The sequence below is a fragment of the Panthera onca genome, chromosome B1 (genome assembly GCF_046562875.1).
Source record: "Panthera onca isolate mPanOnc1 chromosome B1, mPanOnc1 haplotype 2, whole genome shotgun sequence".
Lineage (NCBI taxonomy): Eukaryota > Metazoa > Chordata > Mammalia > Carnivora > Felidae > Panthera > Panthera onca.
In genome coordinates this window covers 129,918,530-129,943,506 of record NC_138342.1, presented here as the reverse complement: position 1 = coordinate 129,943,506, position 24,977 = coordinate 129,918,530, and the positions used below count along the sequence as shown (strand labels likewise).

Below are 24,977 nucleotides of genomic sequence, written 5' to 3'. Positions count from 1 at the left end.
TTTGATACCTTATAAAGAAGTTCAACATCTCAAGTAGAGCCTTGGTTAAATTTTTATTTCTCCCCCTAAATATACTTTAAAGAAATAATGACAAGTTATTATTTATTGTGCTTATCAGTTGTCATTTTAATTTTTATATTATGTTTTCAGAGGAGAAAATAAGGACATTTTCTCTTTAGCTACTATTTTTACTTTTTGTAAAGAAAGATTTGGTAGAACTCAATGAAACACATTGTTTACAGGTAGAGGGGAGCATGTAAGAGGATTCATGTGACAGAAGGGGCAATAATACATTCAAAGACTTAACCTTATCTTTTGAGTTTCTCTCCCTTAGATATGTTAATTTTAATATCTTAAATCGTTATCTCAAATTAGTACTATAATGAAGTGATAAATTGTAGTCTTGAGTTCTGACTTTTCCTGAGGAGATAGTCCTGTTGAATACTGATGACCTTCTATTCAATTTAAAATCATTGCTTTGTAAATGTATTCTTTAACTGGTAAAGTTATATTTTCTTTGTGTTTGTGGTGTTTTTTGTCAGTCAGTTTTCTCAAAACGTTTATTGCTGTCTTTTTGACAGACATGAGCTTAAGTGGTTAAACACTGAGCTTGAATTCTGATCTTTTTGTTCAGGTGATGAAATTAGCTATTCATAGTATAATCTACTTGGTGAATGTTCTGTGGTCCGGAGTATAAAACAAGTAAAAAGAAGAGATCAGTATCTGGTTATGGTGAGAGACACTTGAATGGCTTCTTCCTTGAGGAGAGATATTAGATGCTATTGATGAAGACATTAAAGTATTTATTATCTTTTCAGCATGTATCTGGAGAAAACATTGCCTTATTAGTTAAAATTGAGTTCAGGTTAGCAATATGACTGCACCGAAAGAACTGCTATTTTTCTTCTAAGATGTGCCACAATTTTATATTAACTTTTGTGGGAATGGGAGGGAGAAATGTGTGGCATTTAACATCACTATGCTAAATACCTGCATCCACTGTAAGGGCATTTCGTTTCTAAAAGGTTAATGCAAGAGGGGCAAGTGCAGAATTGAATGTGTGTGGTGTTTTACAAAGGTAAAAGATCACTTTGATTCCTTCAAAAGGCAGAAGGTTTGGGAAAATCAGGTTAGTATGAGTAGTAGAAACATTTCTAGAATCTCATTCACCTGTATTGTAAGTAGTTTCCATCAGTGATTCCTCAATCATACTGAAATGATTTTCAACCAGAGAACTTTCTTAAGCTCACTTCCCTATATCACAGTTTATAGGAGACACAAACTCAAGAGATCATCAGGGTCAGAAAAGTAATTTAAGTTAATTTAATTGACTAAACATAAGACCCAGAGAGCCAGAGCATTTCTGAAGGGGGTTAGTGTGAAAATTGCAATCCTAATATTGCCTTATTTTTCAATTTTTGAAAAGTCACTGGAATTCTGGAATTGTTAAGTTTTTTATAAGTTGGTGTTTTTCACCAGGTCCAAGTTTTTCAAAAGCATTTCTTAGGCTGGTTTGACCTATGGACCACCAATTTTTCACTAGACATGATACGAGGGAAAAGAGTGTGCTGTTCATCACTCATTGCATAATTAAAATAATTTGCATCAGTGTAGATCCATTAAGAGCATGAGGTTGTTTGGAGTAAAAGTACAGCATTTACATAGCCCATTAAGTGCCTTAATCAGTGACTTGAGGACTTTTTTCTTTATGAATTTAATGTACTAGTTTTAGGTGTTAAACTGCCAAATAAATTGGCCTCATTTCAAAGAAATGTGTATCCTAATTTCCACAGGTAATTTGAGATGGCCTGTGTGTAGGAGAAACACATAGAATAAAATGATCAAATGTACATGAAAATTAGTACCAGGTAAAATACTGGAGTAGATTATGAAGACCAAGCCAGGAGAAAAGATGAGGAAAGAATTATGATGAAATGGAGTAAGGTTGGCCACTCATAAGGGCCTGTACCAGTATTCTTCAAGGTGTGACCCTATACTAGATGTGTCAGAAACATCTGGAGTGCTTACTAACGATGCAAGTTGCTGGGTTACATTTCAGAACTACTTAACCAAATCGCTTGGGTTGGGATGTGCATTTTTAATAAACTCCCATGATTCTAATACAGATTAAAGTTGGCAAAATACTGGCCGATAACCTTGTCTCTCTGTTTCCTTGTGATTAAAATGAAGAGGAGGATATGCTGGTCCTCTCTAAGAAAGAGAAAACAAGTCAGTCTCTCTCTCTCTCTCTCTCTCACGCGCACACACACACATGTAACCCCTTTTCCTAATATATAAAAGGAATTTCTCACATGGGGCTTCATGAGTGATTCAATAGACTGTGCCCTCAATAACATATCTATAACAAATACAAATGCTTATGAATAGCAGTAAGCAGAGACTGTGATCTCTGTAGTCACACTGTGAAGTTTTCAATTATTAGCTCTGTAACTTCGTGGCAATTTGACCTTGGGCAAACTGTTAACTTCTCTTGTAGAGTTATCTTAAGGATGATAGTAGCATCATCAGTAATACAGTGTTGAGAGGATTCAATGAGACAGTATACATAAAGTACTTAGAACAGTGGCTGGTAGATAGTAAGTCCTTAATGAGTATTAGGTATTATATTTCATAAGATTTATTATTGTCAGGTTACACGATCATACTAAAACTGACTTAACTAACTACTTCAGGCTAGATAACATGCTATGCAGAGTATTTTTATTTCCAAAGATACTTATCTCTTAGATACATTGAAACTATTCCACTGATTTTTGCCTAAATTATTGTGACTTTTAGCATTGAGTCCAGCTGTTTGATATTTATAAATTTTGCCCCTGCTAACCATGAAGCACTTTTGCTCTCTAACAGATTTTTTTTTCTCCTTCTAATTGGTTGTTAATGTTAACCCTAGAAGGAATTTGAAAGAGAACCTGAAAGTAAATTTTGGTGGTATTGGGGCTTTGGGTCCTCATGTGAAAATGTTCAGAAGAGGTGGAAATGCTAGTTCTATTCTATAATGATATGTGGGTATTCTTGAACTGAATAGCTGGAACTAGAATAAATGCAAAAGAAGATTCTCTTTGGTACTTCTATAGAAATCCTATAATTAATTACTGCTTAATACTACAGAAATAACCTAAATTTCTCGCAGTTAAGAGATGATTATAAACAAATGATAGCAGTCATTATGAATGGAAGAATAGTTTTCAGTCAGGTTGAAATTATTTCTATTTCGGATGCATTCTAGAGAGCACATTTTGTAAAATGTTGGTATAGCTACTAGCTGCATCTGATACAGAATGCTAACTTGATTCCTCCTAGTAGTAAGAATCCTTGGTAGCATCTTGCATGTAAACTTTAACTTCCAATTATATAAAAAGTAAATAGAAGAATGATGATTGTTTTTATAGATCACCAGGGCTAAAAATAGTGTATAAGATTATTATTGTTTGGTTGTTTGTTTTTTTTAAGCAAAGGATTTACTTTGTTCAAATGTACCATGTCCTGCTGTTCATTTGGTCTTTACCGATGCTGTTATTGAAAGTAGCTTCTCTGCTCTAGAAATCACAATTGCTTTTAGAAGCAGCTTGACTTTCAAAGTGAAAATGCTTTAATTTTCTGTTTTTGGTTGGTCTTAAGTGGAAATTTCTGGTTACTGAGATCAGATGCAAATAAGGAATGAAGTATGAAGAAAGTACTTGTGAATTTGTAAAATAAGTTATTCATTTGCTTAGTTCCAGATGTTGGTTTTATATGTCTACATTATAAATTTCGTTTTCAAGAATGAATTGTTTGTACTTTGCCAATATGCTGCCATCTGTCTTAGGGTCTAATGAGTGAAAACTTTAAATATGCTGAAGTGCATCCATAATGTTTATCACTTTCAGTTTCAGTTTTCAGGTTTATTTTGTAATACTCATTCACTCTGTTAACTGGTTCATAGAAGAGATTAAAATTTTAAGAGAATTCTTGTATATCATTTAGCTATCAATAATCTTATATTTAGTTTTTGTGTTTTTTCACTCCAGAACAGAGCAGAGATTGCAAATTGCTTATATAGTATTTTTTTAACACACTCAAATTTGTTGCCAATAATTGAAAATCTGGAGAGTTCACATAAAAATATTGATTTTTTTATTTTGCAGATGTGTAGTATCTGGCTTTACTAAGCTCATGTGTATACATAACAACTATCATTTGCAATTTTAAATGGGCTTTCCAGGTTTTAAACCTGACCTGTTTCCTTCATTTTGCTGCCTGCTCCTCTGGTCATTTGAGTTTGGTTTGAATAAAGACAAGCATGATTTTAGGAAATCCAAAAATAAGTTGAGTTTTCCTTTATTTGTCACATATCAAATTCTTTTGGATATACATTCATACCAGGGCAATGTGTAACAGTTTGTCAAGTTTATTATTAAAATAGCCAGAGACTTGCTTAACACCTCATTTCGAATTGGGTATCATCAAGGTGAGAATTTGTCACCAAAACTTTTGCCACCCTCCAAATACCCAAATTTTCATCCTGGATCCCCTGTTATCCTTTCCATTCTCATTTAGTTTTGAAGTTAACACTCTACTACGATAATATTTATCATATTACAACAGTAAACCAGTGTTCATGGTGCTCCTTGTATTATTGTAAGATGTTTCAGTTATCTGTTGTCACTTAACCAGTCATTACAAAGCTTTATAGATTATAACAAACAACAACTCATTTACTATTTTTCATTGTTCTTTTAGGTTATGAATTTGGGAGGGGCTCACTTGGGCATTGCTAATTCAGGGTTTCATTCAGATGGTGTCTACAGGGGGAATAAGAGTTTAGAACAGCTGGGGGCTGGCCAAGAATCTTTTTCTTGGGACACTTGGGTGGCTTAGCCAGTTAAGCATCCAACTTTGGCTCAGGTCATGATCTCATGGCTCGTGAGTTCGAGTCAGGCTCTATGCTGACAGCTCAGAGCCTGGAGCCTGCTTCGGATTCTGTGTCTCCCTCTTTCTCTGCCCCTCCCCTGCTCGTGCTCTGTCTCTCTGTCTCTCTGTCAAATAAATAAATAGACGTTTAAAAAATTAAAAAATAAAAAGGAATCTTTTTGTCTTCATATAGTCTCAGGTCTTCTACATGTGTGGTCTTTTTACCTGGGCTATTTTAAGTTTCTTCACAGCATGGTGGCCTCAGGGCAATTAGGCTACTTAAAACAGGGCTACCATGTGAGTATCTCAGTAAATAAGGTGGAAGCTGAATCTCTTAAGACTTATACTAGAAAGTCACATAATGTAACTTACACATTTTCTTTTGTTTGAAATAAACTTCACTTGTCAGTGGAATGCGTGTCAGAGTACATTGTAAGAAGAGCATGTAAGATGGGGGATATTGCAATGACCATCTTTGAAAAATACAGTCTGCTATAGGGGGATCATAATATCTTTGCTTTTATAACTGTTTCTTTTTTTCTTTTCATTTGGACTTCATAAAATTCAGGCTCATTAAAGCAGATTCCATATATAATATATGTGTCTTACACAATACTTTATTTCAGTTATCTAGAGCTCCGTTATCTGGCAAACTTACATACCTGAAACATATACAGTAAAACCTTGGATTGCAAGTAACTTGTTCTGTGAGTGTTCCACAAGATGAACAAACCTTTCTAATAAATTTTAACTTGATAAATGAGTGATGTCTTGCAATATGAGTAGTATGTGACGCCAAGCATCACATGATCACAGCTGAGCCAATGGTTCTTGAAATTCACTTTGATATATGGGTGCTTTGGATTATAAGCATGTTTCCAGAATGAGTTATGCTCACAAACCAAGGTTTCCTGTATCGTAAAAAGTAAAACTCCAAACAGCCCAATTATAAAGTACACAAGTAAGTCAGGCTTAACATTCTATAGAATGGAATATGCTTTAAAAAGAATTTTTTTTTTTAGTATTTATTTTTGACAAAGACAGAGTGCAAGTGGGGGAGGGGCAGAGAGACAGAATCCAAAGCAGATTCCAGGCTCTGAGCTGTCAGCACAGAGCCCAACATAGGGTTCACACCCACCAACCTCGAGATCATGACCTGAGCCAAAGTCAGATGCTTAACCAGTTGAGCCACCCAGGCAGGCACCCCAGAATAGAATATGTTTTTAATACAGAACATGAGTTTAGGAATTAGACATGCTAGGGTAAAAATCTCAACTCCACTGCCTCGCAGCTCTGTTGCCTCGAACAATTTTTTAAGCCCTTTGGAGCTTCAATTTCCTTGTCTATAAGATGTAGGATAATGATACTTCCCAGTCTTTTCTAATATTTAAGTGAAATATAACATGATCTACTAGGAACTCTGTCAGTGTTTAATTCTTCTCCCACATCACTGTATCAGTCTGAAAAAAATGCATCATATTTTCTAAGCCCTGTAGCCGTAAACTTCCTTTATATCTCCTATTGGTCTCTGATAGTCTCCTAGCATCCCTGGGCTTCCTGCTTCCATCCTGTGATCTTTGTTTTATGCATAACCAAGAATTACAGGGATGGAATTTTACTTTTAATATTTCTTAATAACCAGTTAGTGTTTTATTTCCTGGGAAGAATGAAAACTTAGACTACAGTTTATTTTAAACTTCAGCTATAAAATTAATGTTAGTGTGTAATTTTGACAATGTAAAAGGCCAGTGGTATCAGCTGTCAGCCCATGCAGGAATGAGACCCTATATATGTCTTTTCTGTAGCTTAATTGTATACTTAAAGTATATTCTATGCTTAATGAATAATTCTATACTTAAACTTGATGTTAAAGTGAATATTGATAAATGAGTACTTTGTCAGTATTCACTGAATATTGGTAAATCTCACATGCTTTCATAGCATATTACTGAGAATTATATAAGTGAAATTGTGGAACTATGTTCATCTCAAAGTAATTGTTTTTTATTTATAATTGTGCCAAACTTAACAGTATAATAAACATAGTTGTCTTCCCCCTCTGATTTTACTTTTTAAATTGTCAACACGGTCAAGTATCTTACGTTTCCATAGGTTCAGCTCTTTATTTTTCATAGGATAAGTTTCTATAATGTGTTAAACCATCAATTTGGTGAACTTAACTACATTGGAGCTTAATATTTTCAAAGCTGTACTGAAAAACCACCTGCATGACATTATTATCATCATTATTATTAAAAGATTTATTAATATTATGCCCTTATTTATGACTCCCTGACCAACAGCACTCTTCAGAATTTTTTTTTAATTTTTTTTTTTTTTTTTTTTTTGAGAGAGAGAGAGGGAGAGAGAGAGAGAGAGAGAGAGAGAGGCAGGCAGAGAGATAGAGGGAGGCACAGAATCTGAATCAGGCTCCAGGCTCTGAGCTGTCAGCACAGAGCCCCGAAGCAGGGCTCGAACTGAGGAACTGCCAGATCAAGGCCTGAGCCAAAGTTGGGTGCTTAACCGACTGAACCACCCAGGTGCCCCACTCTTCAGAATTTTTGTAGGAGAAATAAATAATTGATAAGTAATATTTAGTTTAACTGAAGGGTTAATGAACCTTTAATGCTTAAACTTGTTCATAAAAGTAACTTAAATGACATGTCTTCAAAAACCAATATTAGTTTTTGTCTTCTTTCTTACACCTAATTTTATTTTGAGGATTGTGGAAAATTAAGTTGCTTTAAATCACTTTGTCATCTCATGAGGCTTTTGCATGACTGAAATACCTGTAATTACTGAGTCATTTTTGTCATAGTTGACTTAAAGGTATAACTATAATAATCATCAACTGAATTCTTGGTGAGCAGCTGTGCAAGACCACTTTAACAGCTGGGGTTAACTCAGCACAGACTGTAAGAGTTAAACTTAATCATGAGGCAAGTTATATGTTAAAGTCATTAAGGACTTCATACTGGGCATTTCTGAAATACTTAAAAAATTTAATCCTATAGTTGGATTTTTGTTTTATCACAAATATTTGTTTAAATGTTTAATGAAAGAATGAGAAGTTTCATTTTAATATAACAAAGTCCTAAGACAAATATGGCAGTAAAATCCAAAGTTTGCTTGTTTAAAAAAATATATATATATATTTTGATGTCACTAAGCTGCTATGGTAAGTAGGAAATAAAAAAATATATAAATTATTATGGTATAATATGGAACCAGAAAAATCTCAAAGATTATTTTTCTTGAATTTCATCTGATTACATCATGTAGCTTTTTTCCAGTGAAAATATTTTCTCATCATTATACAACACTAACATATATTCACAATAAAGGGATAGTTTTTAGAAGGTATACACAAATGAATTGTAGCAGTGAATTTTATCTAGATGTATTTTGTAACTATACTATTCACCAAACTATAATAAAGGAAGGCTCACCAAATTGACAATCCAACACTATTCCAAGAAGGCTCTATACGTGGTACCAACAGAACTGTAATATCCTCTTAAAACTGCAAGAGACTTCATTCTCAGTCATCTAGTCCAGCCTCCTCATTCTAGAAATCTGAAATCTGAGACTAGTTAAGAGACTTATGTAGGGTCACTGGTTAGTGGTGGAGCTGAAACTAGAACTTAAAATTCACCCAATGTTTTTTGGATACTGATACATTTCCCTGGAGTATCAACTGCAAGTAATTTGGCTGAGAGTTGATAGATGCAACAGTTTAGTCAAGAATAATTTAGTTGTAAATAAGTTCATGAATAGTTGGGTTTTTTTGAATCATGAAATTTCTAGTGTACCATGGGGATAGTTTTGTCATCATTTTGAAGGACTTGTCTGATCAGTTTTTCTATATTTTACTTTTTATAACTTTATTTTTAGCCAATCATTTAGAAATAACGGGAAAATTCCAGTAGAATTCAGAAACAACCTAAATGTCCAGCAGTCAGATCTTGGGTATATAAATCAAAGCAGTTGTAATACTTTATGTAATCTGCTATTGTAGCATTTTTACTTTGACATTGTAAAGTATATACATGATGCATACATAATGCTTTTATTTTGCAAATGTCTGATTGCCGGGTCACATTTTTATAACACTTGTATAAACTGCATGTGCTGTTTCAGAACTCAAGCTAATTTCTCTTACGTAGTTAGGGGCTGCCCTTGGTGCCCACGTAAAGAAAATTAGCAGGGAAATACGTTCAAGACACCCAGTGGATGCCTAAAACCCTGGATAGTATCAAACTCTGTAAATACTATGTTTTTCGTATGCAAACAGACTTATGATAAAGTTTAATGTATAAATTAGGCATAGTAAGAGATTACCAACAATAGCTAATAATAGAATAATTATAATAGTATACTAAAATCAAAGTTATGTGAATATGATCTCTCAATATTGTACTAACCCTTCTTCTTGTGATGGTGTAAGATGATAAAATGCTCACGTGATGAGATGAAGTGAGGTGAATGGTGTAGGCATTGTGGTGAAGCATTAGGTACTACTGACCTTTTGGCAATATGCCAGAAGAAAGATCATTTGCTTCAGGACCTCAATTGACCATGGTTAACTGAAATGCTGGATAAGGAAGGGACTGCTCCGTTAAATGTATACATGACTATCTCAAATATATTATAATTGGAAGTTGTAATCTTAGTTGAACACTTTGAGCATTTAAATGTCTTTTATAACTTTTTAAGGAATCATTTTGAATGTTTTTAATTTTTATAAAATGTTTCTATTCATTTGACCTATGCCTTTTGTGAATAATAAAATTTTAAAGGGAATGCCATATATTTATATGTTTCTTGCATTCTAAATCTGATTGTATTTTTGTTTCTACAATTGAAGTAACAGTCTGTTGTTCAGATTTTTTTTTTGGTTTTTTTTGCAGTTTTTACAAGCTTGACCATTCATTTATCATTAAGCAAAGAACTTAATTTCTTGATTTATCATTGTTTGCCTCTGTTTAAATTGCTCTCTTTTTACATAGATTGCTTAGACTAGGAAGACACTTTAACACTCTGGTATCTAAGGTGTTAGGAAAGATGGAAAAGAATGACTGACATACAGAGAATAATGTCTCATTCTGTATCCCTGAATACATCAATATGTTTTATAATACCATATTCTTGTCTCAAAAGGATCTTGAGTCTGATTTATTTCACTTTTATAGTGGTATAATATTTAGCATCTGGAATTTTTTCTGTTTCTACCAAAGTGTAAGTCAAGTCACTTGTTTAAATTCATAGAGGTAGTGAATGATACGGAGTTTAAATGATGTATGCTGATATTCTTCCTGTCAGAAGTTTTCGATATGAGACTTTGTAAACTCTTGGTATGAAATCATTCATACTTGTAGGTAAACTTATCTTCCAAGTGAGTTGTTTCAGCTGATTCAAGAATAGTTTATGAAAATGGAAAATCTTTAAGCCACTGTGGCCTTTGGTCAAGAGCAGTTAAATCCTAGCCTTCAATATAGTAATAAATGAAAGAAAAGGTAGAAATCCAGAATAAACAGCTGTAAATCTTTTTGTAGCTGTTGTAAGAGAACTGGAATGTATGGGACCGTAATACATTTTAGAAGTACCATATTGGTGATATTTGGTACACTAGCATTTATATATAATCATCTTTGACCAATAAAAACTTTTAGAAGAAAGAAAATCAGAAAGTGATGCGTGGGCAAAATACCTTACAGAGACCTTCTCTTTACCACAAGTTCCCTAATGTTGTATTGTTGGATGGATAGTCAGTGACATCTGGAATCTTAAAAGACATCACAGCTTCATTTTTAGGTAAAAATTTTGCCAGAATTATGGAAGCCTTTCTAAAACTTGTAGATGATTATGTTTTAAGATATTCTATCTTAAAGTTATTACAGATGGATTTTAGAATCTCTGTTTGCTTTCCTAGTGACTTTTAAAATTGAGACAGAATACAAAGCTCTATGTGATTTTTGATCCTAATGGAGTGGCGGTAGGTAGTGGTGGTGGTAGTGGTAGTTGTTGTCGTTGTCGTTGTCGTCGTCGTGGTCGTGGTCGTGGTCGTAATCGTAATGGAAGCTAACAGTACTGAACACTTACTAGATGTGAAGCATTGCTCTATGTGCTTCACTTACATTAACTAAGTCAATACTGGTATAAATCCTGGGAGGAGGTTTTATATAGATGAAACTGAGGCATAGAGTCATAAATTTAAGGTCAAACCACTCATAAGTAGTAGAACCTCAGGCTTTGGATTAACGTAGTTTGGCTCTAGCATTGATGCTCCTACTTACTATATAGCATCTCGTTAATATTTGTTCATAACATCTTAAAAAGAGTCTGTCTTTTTGAAGAGTTGAGCTTGGGAGGAGAGTTAATAAATAAGAATATCTTAAGTGTTTTAAAAAATATGATTGACTTGGGGCACCTGGGTGGCTCGGTCAGTTAAGCGTCCGACTTCGGCTCAGGTCATGATATCACGGTCTGTGAGTTCGAGCCCCGCGTCGGGCTCTGTGCTGACCGCTCAGAGCCTGGAGCCTGTTTCAGATTCTGTGTCTCCCTCTCTCTCTGCCCCTCCCCTTTTCATGCTCTGTCTCTCTCTGTCTCAAAAATAAATAAACGTTAAAAAAAATTTTTTTTTAAATATGATTGAGACCAAGACTTTACTTTTTCTTGAACATATGGAACTAGGTGCATTTTAAAGTGTTAACAATTAGAGTTCTTCTATGCATGGTCTATAATTTCCCTCATTGTTTTTTTTTTTTCTTCTGTATTTAAAATTTTGGTATTTTGAATGTTTTCATGCTGATTGAGAACATTACTTTAGAAGTACTGTTAACTTGAATCCCCCAAAATGAGGAAACTTGGTAGTATATACTTTGGAAAATTAATACTCACTTTGCTCAGTTACTAGTAATATCTCTTTTTTACAGACATATATTGTAGCACATAGTTGGATTTAGTGTTTGGTTTGCTAGTGTTGCAATACTCTGTACTATCCAGTTGAGGGCAGCTATTTACTGATTTAAAAAAATGAGTTGAATTAAATGTCATTACTTTGTGTTCATCAAAACTTGGTTATCTAATGTAAAACACATTTAATATACAAATAGCCTTTACTACTCTTATCATCATAAATAATTTCTTAAAAATGAAAAACTAATATTCTGCTTCATAACAATTTCTGCCCTCTTACAAGCAGGAGAAAGAACACTGTTCATTTTAATTTTAATTTTCTTAGTCCAAATTTTTTTTTTAGTTCCAAATCTTTTTTTTTCTTTCTCCTTAGGATCAGACTCCAAGGAAATTAGAGAGCTTCATATTTTCCTTTAAGACTATCTACATGTAAATACATGTAACTGTAAAGTTCTTTGATTTTAAATCTTTAAAAAATTTAAAATATAAAAAAGTTTATATTTAAAGTTTTAAATATAAAAGTGAAAAATTTATAATTTTCATTATATTATCTCTATTAATCAGTGGATTAAGTAAAAGTTAAGTTTGGAGTTGATCTGTTTGATTCATGTTTCTATGCAGAAGAATATGTTAAACTTGTGGAATGCAGTATGTTCTTCTAATTTTTCTGCATTAAAATAACATATAGTTTAAATTATATCTTCTTTGTGGTTCAAAGAAAGGAATTTTGAAGGTTTAATTAAATAACTGATTTCAAAGGTAACACTGAGAATTTTTTTGAGAATAAAGAATGTCAGTATACATAAAATGATATATAATATTAACAAAGTGGATACTGATAGTAACTTGGAAAGGGGCATTCCATGGGAGCTACTGCATGCAACAAAGGGATTTTTCTGATAAGGAGTAAGATCATGTTATATTGGGGGAAAAAAAAGTCTTGTGTTAAGAAATAAAGTGAGCATCAGAAGAGGTGATAGGACTAGAATGAGGCTGGAGATATTTATCGCCCCCATTGGTGAGGCTGGAGACATGGTTATCTTAGATATCAGCCTCACCTTTTTTTTTTTTTTTTTTTGGCCATATCAAATTAACGATTCCCAGTACACTCTCTTCTATCCCTAGATCTCTGGGTTGGTTTTTTTTTTTTTTTTTGGGAGGGGGGCGGGGAGAGGGGTGATTATTGTTCTAAATTATTTACTTTTTTATTAAAATAATTTTTTTTTGTTGTGGTTAAATATCCATAGCATAAAATTTACTATTTTGACCATGTTTGAGCATACGATTCACTGGCTTTAAATACATTCACAATGTTGGGCAGAACATCTCCATCTCTATCTCTAGAACATTTTAATCTTTTCCAACTGAAACTCTGTATCCATTAAAAACTCACTTTCTAGACCTTTCTTCCACTTGCTGCTGGCAACCACCATTCTACTTTCCGTCTCCATGAATTAACCATGCTAGGTACCTCATGTTAAGTGGAATCATACAATATTTCTCCTTTTTAAACTGACTTATTTCACTTAACCATTATATCTTCAAGGTGCATGCATGTTGTAGCATATACCAGAATCTCCTTCCTTTTTAAGGCTGAATAATATCCCATTGTATGTATGTACCACATTTTGTTTGCTCATTCATCTGTCAGTGGTTACTTGGGTTGCTTCCACCTGTTGGCTATTGTGAATATGTTGCGACGTATGAATACCTATTTGTGAGTCCCTGCTTTCAGTTCTCTTTTGGGGGGGGGGTTTACCCAAAAGTGGAATTGTTGGATCATGTGGGAGTTTTTTGAGGAACTGATACACTATTTTCTACAGTAGCTACCTCCCACCAGCATTTACATTTTAAGTTCCCATCAACAGTAAACAGTGTTCCAATTTCTCTACATGCTTGCTACCACTTCTTATGGTGTGTGTGTATATCTGTAGCCATCCTAATGGGTGTGTAGTAGTGGTTCATTCTGGCTTTGATTTGCTTTTCCCTAGGGGTTAGTGATATTGAACATCTTTACATGTGTTTATTGATCATTTGTGTATTTTCTTTGGAGAAATTTGGTTGTTTACTTTTGTGTAATTAAAAATGTCACCTCTGATAATGATTTTGCATTTTTAACTGCATTTGAAATTGTGGTATGAAAGGAAAATGTAGTTTAATAAAATAGCTTCTTGGTGGGGCTAGGAGTATTTCTAGTATATGGATTGGCTTCCTAGTAGCCCACTTTATATTTAGAAAGACAGATCTCTCCAATGTAAAAAAAGAAATCACTTATTTCTGATATTCTCCTTTCTAATTCTTTCCATATCACATTCTAAGTTCCCTTTATAGAGATCAATAAAAGCTATTGGAAGGAGAGATAAGTGAGATCACTGGCTTTTGGAAAGGACAGTGGAATGGACGGAGAAAACAAACTAGTTAACCGAGCGTTGTGAACATAGTTCATGTCGATTACCTACCATCTAATAATTCTCACGCTCAGTTTTTTTTTTTTTCTTATCTTCGTTAACAGTCTAGTTCATGGGTTTGAATATAAAGCGTAGTAACACTTCGCTTTATAACTAAGTAACACTGGCATAAGTGGTTAATTTAGGGAAATGTTTGAGGTAATGCTGGAAAGATTAGTTTGGGACCACTTTGAGGAGAGTCTTCGTCTCCAAATTGAGGAACCATTGAAAGTTTCTGAGGTTTGGATTGTACACCACATTCTCTTTCTGTGTTTTAGGAAGATTTATCTGACCATGGCATGTTGGAGAAATTAGGCACTAGCGATTTGCGATGAATGGCTTAGTTACTATTTACTATAATAATTTCCCATCACAGGCTACATTTGTAAGTACTTGCTTTTATATATATATATCTTTAATCACATGACATATACTTTCAAGTGGAATCACTGAGTTTTTCAGAATTACAGCAATTGAACTGACATTTGCAAACAACTACAATGTCTACTGATAAGATTAATGTGAAGTGCATATTAATAGCTTTAGGGAGCTAGAGTGAATTTAATGTTTTAGTATGAGATAAAGAATGGTATGTATGGAAAAGAGAGCATGCTTAAGATGAATGCTTGAGAATATAGTGCTCATTCTGAATATATCTAAGAACAAATGTGTGCATGCATACTGTCCTTAAATGTGAAGCACATTTTAAAAACATTCCTAAGATATTAATGCTGATATTTGGGTAAGGAAGACTCAAGATATTTGAGAGAAAATACAGTATTTATTTTTTGGAGTTTCGTAAGGAAAACTTTACTTTCACTTTCTAGGGAATACCTGAGTTAGTAGTTGCAGAAGTTTGAAAAGGGACCCTACAGCATTGCCCTGCTTTGGTTGTATTCCCATTACTGACTTTGTATGGGAGGTTCACCAGCTGTTTGACTGGCAGGAGCAGGAGCTTTCACTTCAGTAGTTTATAATTCCTGGCTATTCTAGGATAGTTTGCACTTCACCAAGCCTCAGACAGGTCAGGACATTTGGTAGGAGAAGGTTGAAAGACAAAAGCAGCAGGCCTTGGGTTCTCAGCCTTTTTGTTTTGTTTTGTTTTGTTTTTTAATTAGAAAATTATATTTTAATTTGGTGGCTAGAATTTTTAGTAATGTGCCTGTATTACATGTAGAAAGTATTCATCAACTGAGAGGAGTTTTAAAATGTCAAAACCAGGAAAAGCTACTTTAAACCATGGCTTGGTTCCTGTTGATCTTAAAAGTGCAAAAGAGCCTCTACCACATCAAACTGTGATGAAGATATTTAGCATTAGCATCATTGCCCAAGGCCTCCCCTTTTGTCGAAGACGGGTAAGTCTTACATTTAAAAAATAGGAATATTTATTTAAATGAAGTTCTTCTGTCTTCTTTAGTGAAGAAATGCTCCAAATTTCAATTGATATTTATAAATTATCAGCGCATTATGTAGCTAGATAAAACTTATGTAAGTGGTAATTATAATAGAACGAGAGCCTAGAGGGCAAGGTTACCCAATCCACCTTTTTTTCTCTCTCATTTGTTTTTCATGATATTAGAATCCTTTAAATTTATTTAAAATTGGCAAATGTGAAAAGCGTGTCTTAAGTATGTTGGCAAATACTAAAACCCCAAATTTGTAGTTTTTATTTTGTGAGAAAAGCAAAAAGCTGGTGGTATTCTTCTTATACATGGGAATTACAGCATTTAGCTCTTTTAAAGAGTATTCCAAGTTCCCTAGATTTATCTGACCCTTAGAACTGTATGATTTTAAATTGCCATTTCTTTAATTCAAACTTAATGTAATAGGGACATTACTTTTTGCTGTTATATCAAATAAAAATAGCATGCAATTGTGTGGCAGTTACGATACAGTTTATATATAGACAATCCTGAACTAACAAACATTTTGTAGAACTTGTGCTAACATATAATCAGGTTATGATCTATTGGATGTTTTTCAGGATGACATTCTGCTATCCCTTGCCAAGTTCTGACCCTGTTAATGTTAGCAGTTTTGTGTTTTCTGAGTTACTTGGTATTGCTGGTTTGCATTATTAACTAGAGTGATATATTTTTAGATCTAAAATATGTTTATGATCCTGAACCCAATAAACCAAAACAACAACAAAAACAACCCAAGATTAAATGGGTGATTGCATGTAACAGTGCTATGAATGTTTTAGTTTCCTTTTTTACCTCTTTTTCTTTTTAAACTAATGGGGAGATATTCTATTGAACAAGTAGATTAACACAGAACACCTGAAAAGTATTTTTCCTCCTGAGTAAAAAGAATCTTTTATTTGCTGGGACTTAAATAACCTTTGTAAGAACATGTTTTCTAATTATCTTAGCTCCTTTTGAGGAGTATCCTCTTCTACTCCAAACAAGTGGTAGCCATGTTGAAAAACATCTTGATTGAGGTTTAAATGTAATACAGTTTAAACATTGAAAATAGAATACAGGTATCTCCACCACCCTCTTATTTTCTTCTTTACTATGTTGTTGGAAAGTGTTTGTCTTCGTTCACTTTGTCACTTTTATAACTTCTGAATGAGGTCACTGTTCTGATTTAAGCATTTACACAGAGGCCTCGAATAGCTTCAAAGTCATTAATAAACTGATTTATTATTTTTATACTTCTATAAAAAAATACCAATACAAGTAAAATTTTAAACTGAAGAAAAGAAATGTGGGTGTTTTAAATCAAAAGGTTAAGATATTAACAATCAAGATGATTTTGTTCTTTGTTGCTGTTTTTAATAAACTTAGGTACAATATATGGTAGATTACTTCATTATGTCACAGTGTATATTTTTGCCTTTATCTTCTAACATGTACATGAAATTTAAAAGGCTCAGCAACAGATTCTGTAAGAAAAATTAATAGAGAACATCAAGGCTTTCCCTGAGGTCTTCCTAGGGTCACTATGCAGCTTGACTTTTCTGGGTTACTATGTTATGTTAATTTATAGCCTTGCATTTGTAATAGCAGAAGAGAACTAAATTCGAAAAATAAAATTCACACAAGAACATTTTTTGGAATAGTTAAAAAACACATTCAGTTTTAGACAGCCTGCCTGCCAGTAACTTAAAATTGCATAACTCATTGAATCTGACTACTAGAAATATTAGAGGGATAGCGTAATTATATCCCCCTCCCCTCCCTGGAATTCTGTGCCTGGTTAATTTAGATAGCTTTTAATTGATTTGAATGCTCTTTGCTATTTAATTTACTAATTTTCCCTTGGTAAATTGATGATAAACATTTAAAAAATGTATTTTTCTTTATCAAAGATGTAAGGAAGTCTTGGTATGATATGTAATTAATCGTATTTTGTGTGTAACATCTAGTATATCTCATAGTGGGTACATTTTATTTTCAAGCAGATTGTTCTCTACTGACAACAAAGTACACAAAGCAGATAGATTTCTGTATTCTGTAGGCCATTTTTTTTTCTTCCGAGTAGTGAGCTAATGTGCACTACAGTGACCTCTTATAAGACTTTAGCAATCTTGACCTAGTAAAATTTGAAAAACATGGTATTGTCCTTCCATCCCTCATAGATGTTGATCCACTTAATGTTTGCACAATAAAATACTTCGAAAATTGTGAAAAATCCTTTAACACTGTTTTAATGCTGTAACTTAAACTTCAATTTGTATCTCTTGAAAGGTTTTCAGAAAATTTATTTACCTCATATTAAGTGTAAAATTGGTATTGGTAGTCTAACTTATATAAATTATTCTAGTCTCTCATTAGAGGCAGTTTGGACTTAATAGAACAATAAAGAAATAACAGTCAAGTTATTAACCAGTTACTGTAAATAAAAATATTTTTAGTATTAAGGTCCTCATACTTATGAGGAATACTTGTTAAAATTCTTGTTAAAAATGTAGATTCCTGGGTTCCCCTCTCTTATGTAAGAGATCTGGATTAAAGCTCAGGAATCTATCTGTATTTTTTAAAGTCTTATAGGTAATACAGACAGGAAAATTTGAGAGGACTAGTTAGTATATAACTTTATTCTAAAAGAACTGATTGTCCTTTAGAGGAAATTTTACAGGAAAAGCTTACTTAATCTATAAAATAACTGAAAATTTTGAATTTTCTTTGAAATTGGAATGCCTAATTATGATACTACTGCATTTCTTAAATCCTGAGGTACATTATTTTTTTTTTTTTGCATTTTAAACATATATAAGAAATATTTAAAATGCAAAAAAAATGTACCTCAAGATACATCTTGATGGAATTTTATAGCTTATTTGGCAGCATTTTTTTTTCCTTTTTAGTGATTAGAGAAATAATATCTTTACAACTAAAAGAGGAGGAAAATGTACTTCAGTGCTTAAATCTCATTTCTTAACTCATTTTGTTTGGAGACTTTTAAGCATTTAGAATATTCTTGTAAATTACTCTTCATTGTTATTGTTTTGGTAGAAATTTCCAAATGACATGCCGTTGTTGGTTTATACAGGGCTTTTAAAGATACCTGACTATGCTGGTTTATAGACAAAATACTGTGTTTAGAATGCCTGTATTTTCCTGGGTTTGAACTGTGTACTGATTGTGTAGCATAAGTATTGGCAACACCGCTAGGAGAGTGGTATAGGACTGCTGGTGGGAGTGGTGGGAAGGGAGGTAGGGTTGATATGGGACAAGGACTCGTTGTCCCGAAACCCAAGAGCTCAAGCAATAATGAAATGTACGACTGGGATTTCTGATAATTGAAAACAATTTTGTGGGAAGTATATTCCATATCAAGTTTTGTTCAAAATACCACATTTAAAACAATTTTTCTTTAAAATGCAAATAGAAATAAAATTAGAATATTTGTGTCATTTGAGAAAACGTTAATATCACTCCTGCATGTTGTTATCATTGTGGGTTAGTTTAAATTAGGGGTCCACAAGCTCTTTCTGCAAAGGACCAGTAAATATTTTGGGCTTTGTGGACCTTATGGTCACTGTTGGAACTATTCATCTCTGCCATTGTAGCATGAAAGCGGCTTTAGGCAATACTTAAATGAATGGGTAAATGGACAGGACTGTGTTTCAATGAAACTTTGCTTATAAAACAGTGAAGATAGATTTTTATGATTATGATAATACTGCAGTAAATCTTGTACATACATTTTTTTGCTTGTTTATGAGTTTCCGCTCATGGTAAATTTTTAGAATGAGATTGTTAGTTCAAGCCATAAATCTTACATTTCCTTTAAAACCATCATCTTTTTTTTTCTAATTCTTTTGTAGTTATGTAGAAAAAAATATTTGTGTGGCTAATTGCTACAATTTTAGGATACTGCTTATTATTTCTCTTCTTAATATACAGCGTTAAGTATAATAAAGCTATTAATTAATATATAACCTACTAAATACATCCATAATTTTTTCTACTGTTGTTGATTTAGACAGTGACCTGCTTTGAACTTTTTTTGTACATAAATCTTTAACATCTCTATACACAGATTTCTAGAAGTAGGATTATTGATTGGGTCAAGGAGTATGAACCTTTTTAGATTCTTAAAAAATACTGTTAAATTGCTCTCCAGAAAGTTGTACCAATTAAAAACCAGCACGAGGGATTTCTAATGTTGCTTAAGAGAAAGAAATCATATTCTTTCTTTTTTAAAATTTATTTTGAGAGAGAGAGAAGAGTGGGGGAGGGCGAGAGAGAGAAGGAGAGAGAAGGAGAAAGAGAGATTCCCAGGCAAGTTCCTCAGCATGGAGCCCGATGTGGGGCTCAGTCTCAAGAACTGTGAGATCATGTGCTGAAATCAAGAGTCAGAAGCTTAATGGACTGAGTCACCCAGGTGCTCCTTAAGAAATCATATTCTAAGTAGATTTATTCCTACATGGCAAAGTTTTGTGGATTTTACTTAGCTAATACTAGATTATTTTATTTCCAATTTTAGTATTCTAGGTTTTTTATCAAAGGAATCTTTTTCATTTTGAGAAAATAATGAGATATGTTTATATATAATAGCTTCAGGAGGAAAATATGTAAATAGACCAAGAAATCATTTGTTGCTCATGTAATTTTATTTTTTATTCTTTTTGGAAAATATTTGCTGTAGACCTGTCACCTATTATTTTCAACTATAATTTTCTTCTTCTCCTCCCATTGTTTTAAAACTACAATCTGTGTTTTTATCTAAATGGATGATCTGCATATGTAGTTTTATGATTTATCACTGATTTAACACATTATCTTTACCGCAAGCCTTGTGGTTATCTCAGTTTTTGCACCACCTTAATTTACCATTTTATATTTCTGAATTATAGTGTGATATTTGCACAGTATAAGTGACAGCCTCTCTCAAAGTGTACTGCTATTAATAATATGTATGACAAGAGTATTTCTCATACTAACAAGAGCAGCTGCCAGAAATAGTTGCCTATTTCTTATAGCACTACTACTTACTTTTACATTTCTGACATAGCTTTGCCTTTAGCCCCAATCCAGGTTTACTTTTTTTTTTTTTTTTTTTTTTTTTTTTTTTAAATCTAGTCTAGCCATGATTAATTCTCATTGAAAGTAGCTGTAGCAAGTCTGGTCTTTTAAAATGTCTTGATGCCTGAAAGACATTTCATGAAACTCAATATCTGTTTCATGGAACTCTTAGGCAATTAGAAATGGATGGATGTTTACCTAACATACAGAAATATGAAACCTTTAAAAAGCCAGCATCCTCCACTTCTCTCCCAGATTGGTCTATTCAGGTGTCCACCAACTATATTTGTGCTTCTGTCTTTCTAGATCCTTTATATGACCTCACAGTCTAGCTTCCCTGTCTGGTTGGAACCTTTCTCCTGGCATTGATTGCATCTACCTTTGTCCTCATACACCAGTGGAACATATTGTAATTGTTGCCATTACCTTTGGCCCTTAGGCATATATGTACTGCCCGGTGATGTTATTTGATACCTTCATATAGTTATCTTGTCTCCTCAATTAGGCTATAAACTCTTCGAGTTCAGAAATTATCTTTAATGTCTGTCTTTTTATGCTCCTAGTGATACGCAGAAGAAAGTTAGTACAAATATTCCTATGACTAATTCGTTGAAGTGTGTGTTAAACTTGGAAGATTCTGAAGGAGTTTTTGTACTGTTAAGAATATGACATGTTTTTGTTTACTAAATGTTTTTAAATGACTTTGCAGCTGTGATTTTGAATATTTCATTTTCTAAATTTAAATAAACTCAGATACAGTTTGACACTTAATTTTAAAAGTAATTACTACTTACCAATTTTGAAAACGAAGGAGAAACAAACATAGGGTAAAGTCATTTAAATGGCTACTTTCAAGAGTCTACAGTAGCCCAAAAATGTCAGAAAATGCTGAAATAAAGAAAAAATATTACAGTACTTTGGACAAGAGGAAGAACAGGGTGGTGATATGAGCAAGTCTGGAGAGATATTTTAATAGGGTACCTTATTATTATTTTTTGAGTAAACTAGTAAAATGTTACTTCCTAGGGTTATTTTCCTTACACATATATTCCATTGGAAGTGGGGAAGAATTGACATTTTCAAATGATCTGATAGTCTTTATTATCACTATTTTATCAATAAAGGAATTAGTTACCACGTATCAGACCATTCTATTTTAGATCATGTCAGACTTTTTCTTCTTAGGAATGTTTCATGTGTCATGCATAAACATAAATAAACAGAATATAAATTATAAATTTTCTTGTGGTCTTATTCTATGTACTGTGCAAGGTACTGGCTATAAATAAAAAGGTGATGATTCTTCATCCCTGGTACCTGTGGATGGATATACAAAGGTGAAAAATCACAATCCTTTAAGCATCTTAGATAGTCAAGTGGTAAAAACCATAAACAAATCTTTATTGTCAAAAAGATAATTGCTTAAATGGACCCATGTACAAAATACTGTGGGAGCACGAGAGGGTCACCGAAGTCTCAAAGCACATGGCTCAAGAAAGGCTTCACAGTAACTTTGAATCAAAACATGAAGGATGTTTGCTAAGCAGATGATCAGAGAAGTGATGGACAGAAGGAACCTATATTATTGCTTGGGCTCACATCTTGGTGTTTCACATTATTTATACTTCTGCAAATTCACTTACCCCTTGACATGACATTTATTAGTATTAATATCAGCCAAAAATATGTATGAAATACTTAGAACAGGGTTGGAAATTTTTCTAGAACCCGTGGATATAGCAGTGAACTAGATGGACAGGGACCATGCCCTCATGGTGCTTAGATTCTACTTTAGGGAAACAGAGAAGTAGTTGTTAATGCCAATGTTTCAATGACAGTAAAATCAGGTAATAGTATATAGTCTAAGTTGGGATGCAGAGGAGGCACTATACCTTCCATATAGGAACTCATATAATCCTTAAAATAACCTTGTGAAAGAGGTGGTGTATTATAGGATCCCTGTTTTACAGATGAGGAATCTGAGGAGGCACAGGAAAGTTAAATAACTTGCCCTTGAGGTAATAAGCAACGGAGCTGAGATCCTAACTCAGGCATCTGGCTGTCATATCACAAACACTATGGTATACTGACCATTGTAAGGTTTGTTGAGTGAACAGATCCATCCTTAGTTGCCAAATGTTTTAAGGGTTAACTTTTGCTATGTAATGCTGGGTTTTTAAATACGTAATTCTTAGCTCTGTTCCCACAATTTATGATGGCTTCAGTATCTAACTCTGATAACATTGCTTTCTAGATGGTTTTTGTCATCAAGTGATGTCTTGGTATTAGGCTGTGTCTCAGTTGTCAAATATGAATGTAAAACAAATTATAATGTGTTTTAGAGGTCTACAACTACATTGTAGAAATAACTGCCATGAATTTCTCTCCCTTTTGTTGATAGATAACAATCTGTTTAAGTAGTTCAGTAATTTAACATCACAGGGCAAGGCTATTAAATTTAGTATGGGAGACAGATGAAAAATATGCTAAAAAATAAACTTGGTACTAAGTTCTGGTAATGTAAACATATATGAAATAAATCTACTGTCCCTTGTCTGCAGACCAGAAATCCAGCAAGTCCTGAGAACTAAGAACTTTTTTAAAGTTAACCAACTCTAACTGTAACTGACGTAAGACCCTTTTATTATTTATCTGAATGGTCCTATACTTTGTTGCAAAAATATTAATGTACAAAGTACTGGAAGTGTTCAGTAATACATATGCACTGTATTACTTTTCTAAACTCCAAAAAGTTCTGAAGTCAGCAATACAGCTTTCTGCAAAATTGTGGGACTCCACAGACCTTTGAGTTTTACAGCTGTCACCCACCTACAAAAAACGGAATACACTTTGAAATGTCAAAGTAGTCAAAGCCTTGTCTTAAGTCTCTGGGCACATGCATATTTAAGTACTGTAAAACATATCTTATATAAATGGATATCTAATTTTACTAACCTAGTTATAGGCAGCTCCATATAATATATAATGATAATTCAGAGCTTATATATTATTTTTCTTTAGGGATTAAATGCAACTCCTGTTAGCCAACTTATACATTAAATGAGGAATGAGAACCTCTACCACTGTTTTACTTCTTCTAGTATTGCTACATAAAACTAATAGCACTAAATTAATTTTTATTCTGCTAATATGTATTAGGCATACTTTCTGTGTGTGTTGCTAGTGTAACAAAGATGAGTAAGGCAGAGGCCTTCCTTGAAGGAGGCTATAGATGCTGTTCTGTCCAGAGACTTATCTCATTGTCCCCACTTTATGGTCACATATCAAAATCAGAGGTTAATTAGCTTATACAACAAATAAACATCTATTAATTGCGAGGCACAATTCTAGGCACTTTAGATACATTAGCGAACAAAGCAGAAAAAGTCCTACCTTTTATAGAATTTGACGTTTCGGTGACCCTGAGAATTCTGCCTGGGTGGGGACAGCGTGTTTGGTGTGCTCCAGTATATAGTGTGTCACCAGACTCCTTTATTCAATTGTACGCTTTTCTTTTCTAAATCAGCTGAGGGTAATTTGTCTTATAGTTTCTCCATTTGTTTGTATAGATATTACATACATGTGCATTCATATACAGACACAGTCTTTCTCTGACTTGATAGGATTATGTTGGTAATTTTATTGAAATGTATAATCTACTGGTTTTCAAATACTGTTAGATAGTATCTAGCACAGAATAGTATTTTGAGGTCCTGAAAGATTAAATACGATTCTATTTTCTTCCATTTTTTCATATTCTTGGAAGGAAACTTTAATATCCTATCAAGCTCACCTAGTGATTTCTTTCTGGATTGTTCCTGTGTCAGAATTAGAGTTCTTGGCCCTATCTGACTTGTGGAAAGTTGCATAAATTAATGTGTGTCTCACATATAAACCAATTATATAATGATAGATATAATTTATAGGAGATGTATTTATGGTAGATATAAATGATAGATATAAGTTAAGATTTTTTTTTAATATTATAGAAACTTTACCATAGAAAGTAATTGCGGAAAGGACTACCATTTATGGTGAAGCCAATGACATTCTAAATGTTAGAAGTTACAGTTCAGTTATTTCCATGATGCCGCACATCTCTTTATTTGCATATATAGTGTTTTATCCCTAAATTGTGAAAAGTAAGATAGGTTTTTTTTTTTTTTTAAAAGTGAATCTGATACTAGGTTTCTCTTGTGACTTTGGTAGTATCTCTATA

The 24,977-nt window shown here is 33.3% G+C and overlaps 1 protein-coding gene across 5 annotated transcripts in view; it reads left to right on the top strand.

The window, feature by feature from the left end:
* The window catches only part of FBXW7 (F-box and WD repeat domain containing 7), a 226,978-nt gene that overhangs the window by 150,380 nt on the left and 51,621 nt on the right, over nucleotides 1–24,977 (top strand). The window contains exon 1 of one of the 5 annotated variants that reach the window (XM_060654001.3): nucleotides 14,753–15,634. The exons of the other annotated variants lie outside the window; for them this stretch is intronic. Coding sequence (XP_060509984.1) covers nucleotides 15,488–15,634 — 147 coding nt within the window. The 5' untranslated portion in view covers nucleotides 14,753–15,487. Of the gene's footprint in view, nucleotides 1–14,752; nucleotides 15,635–24,977 lie in introns of those variants that run through there. 5 annotated transcript variants of the gene reach the window in all.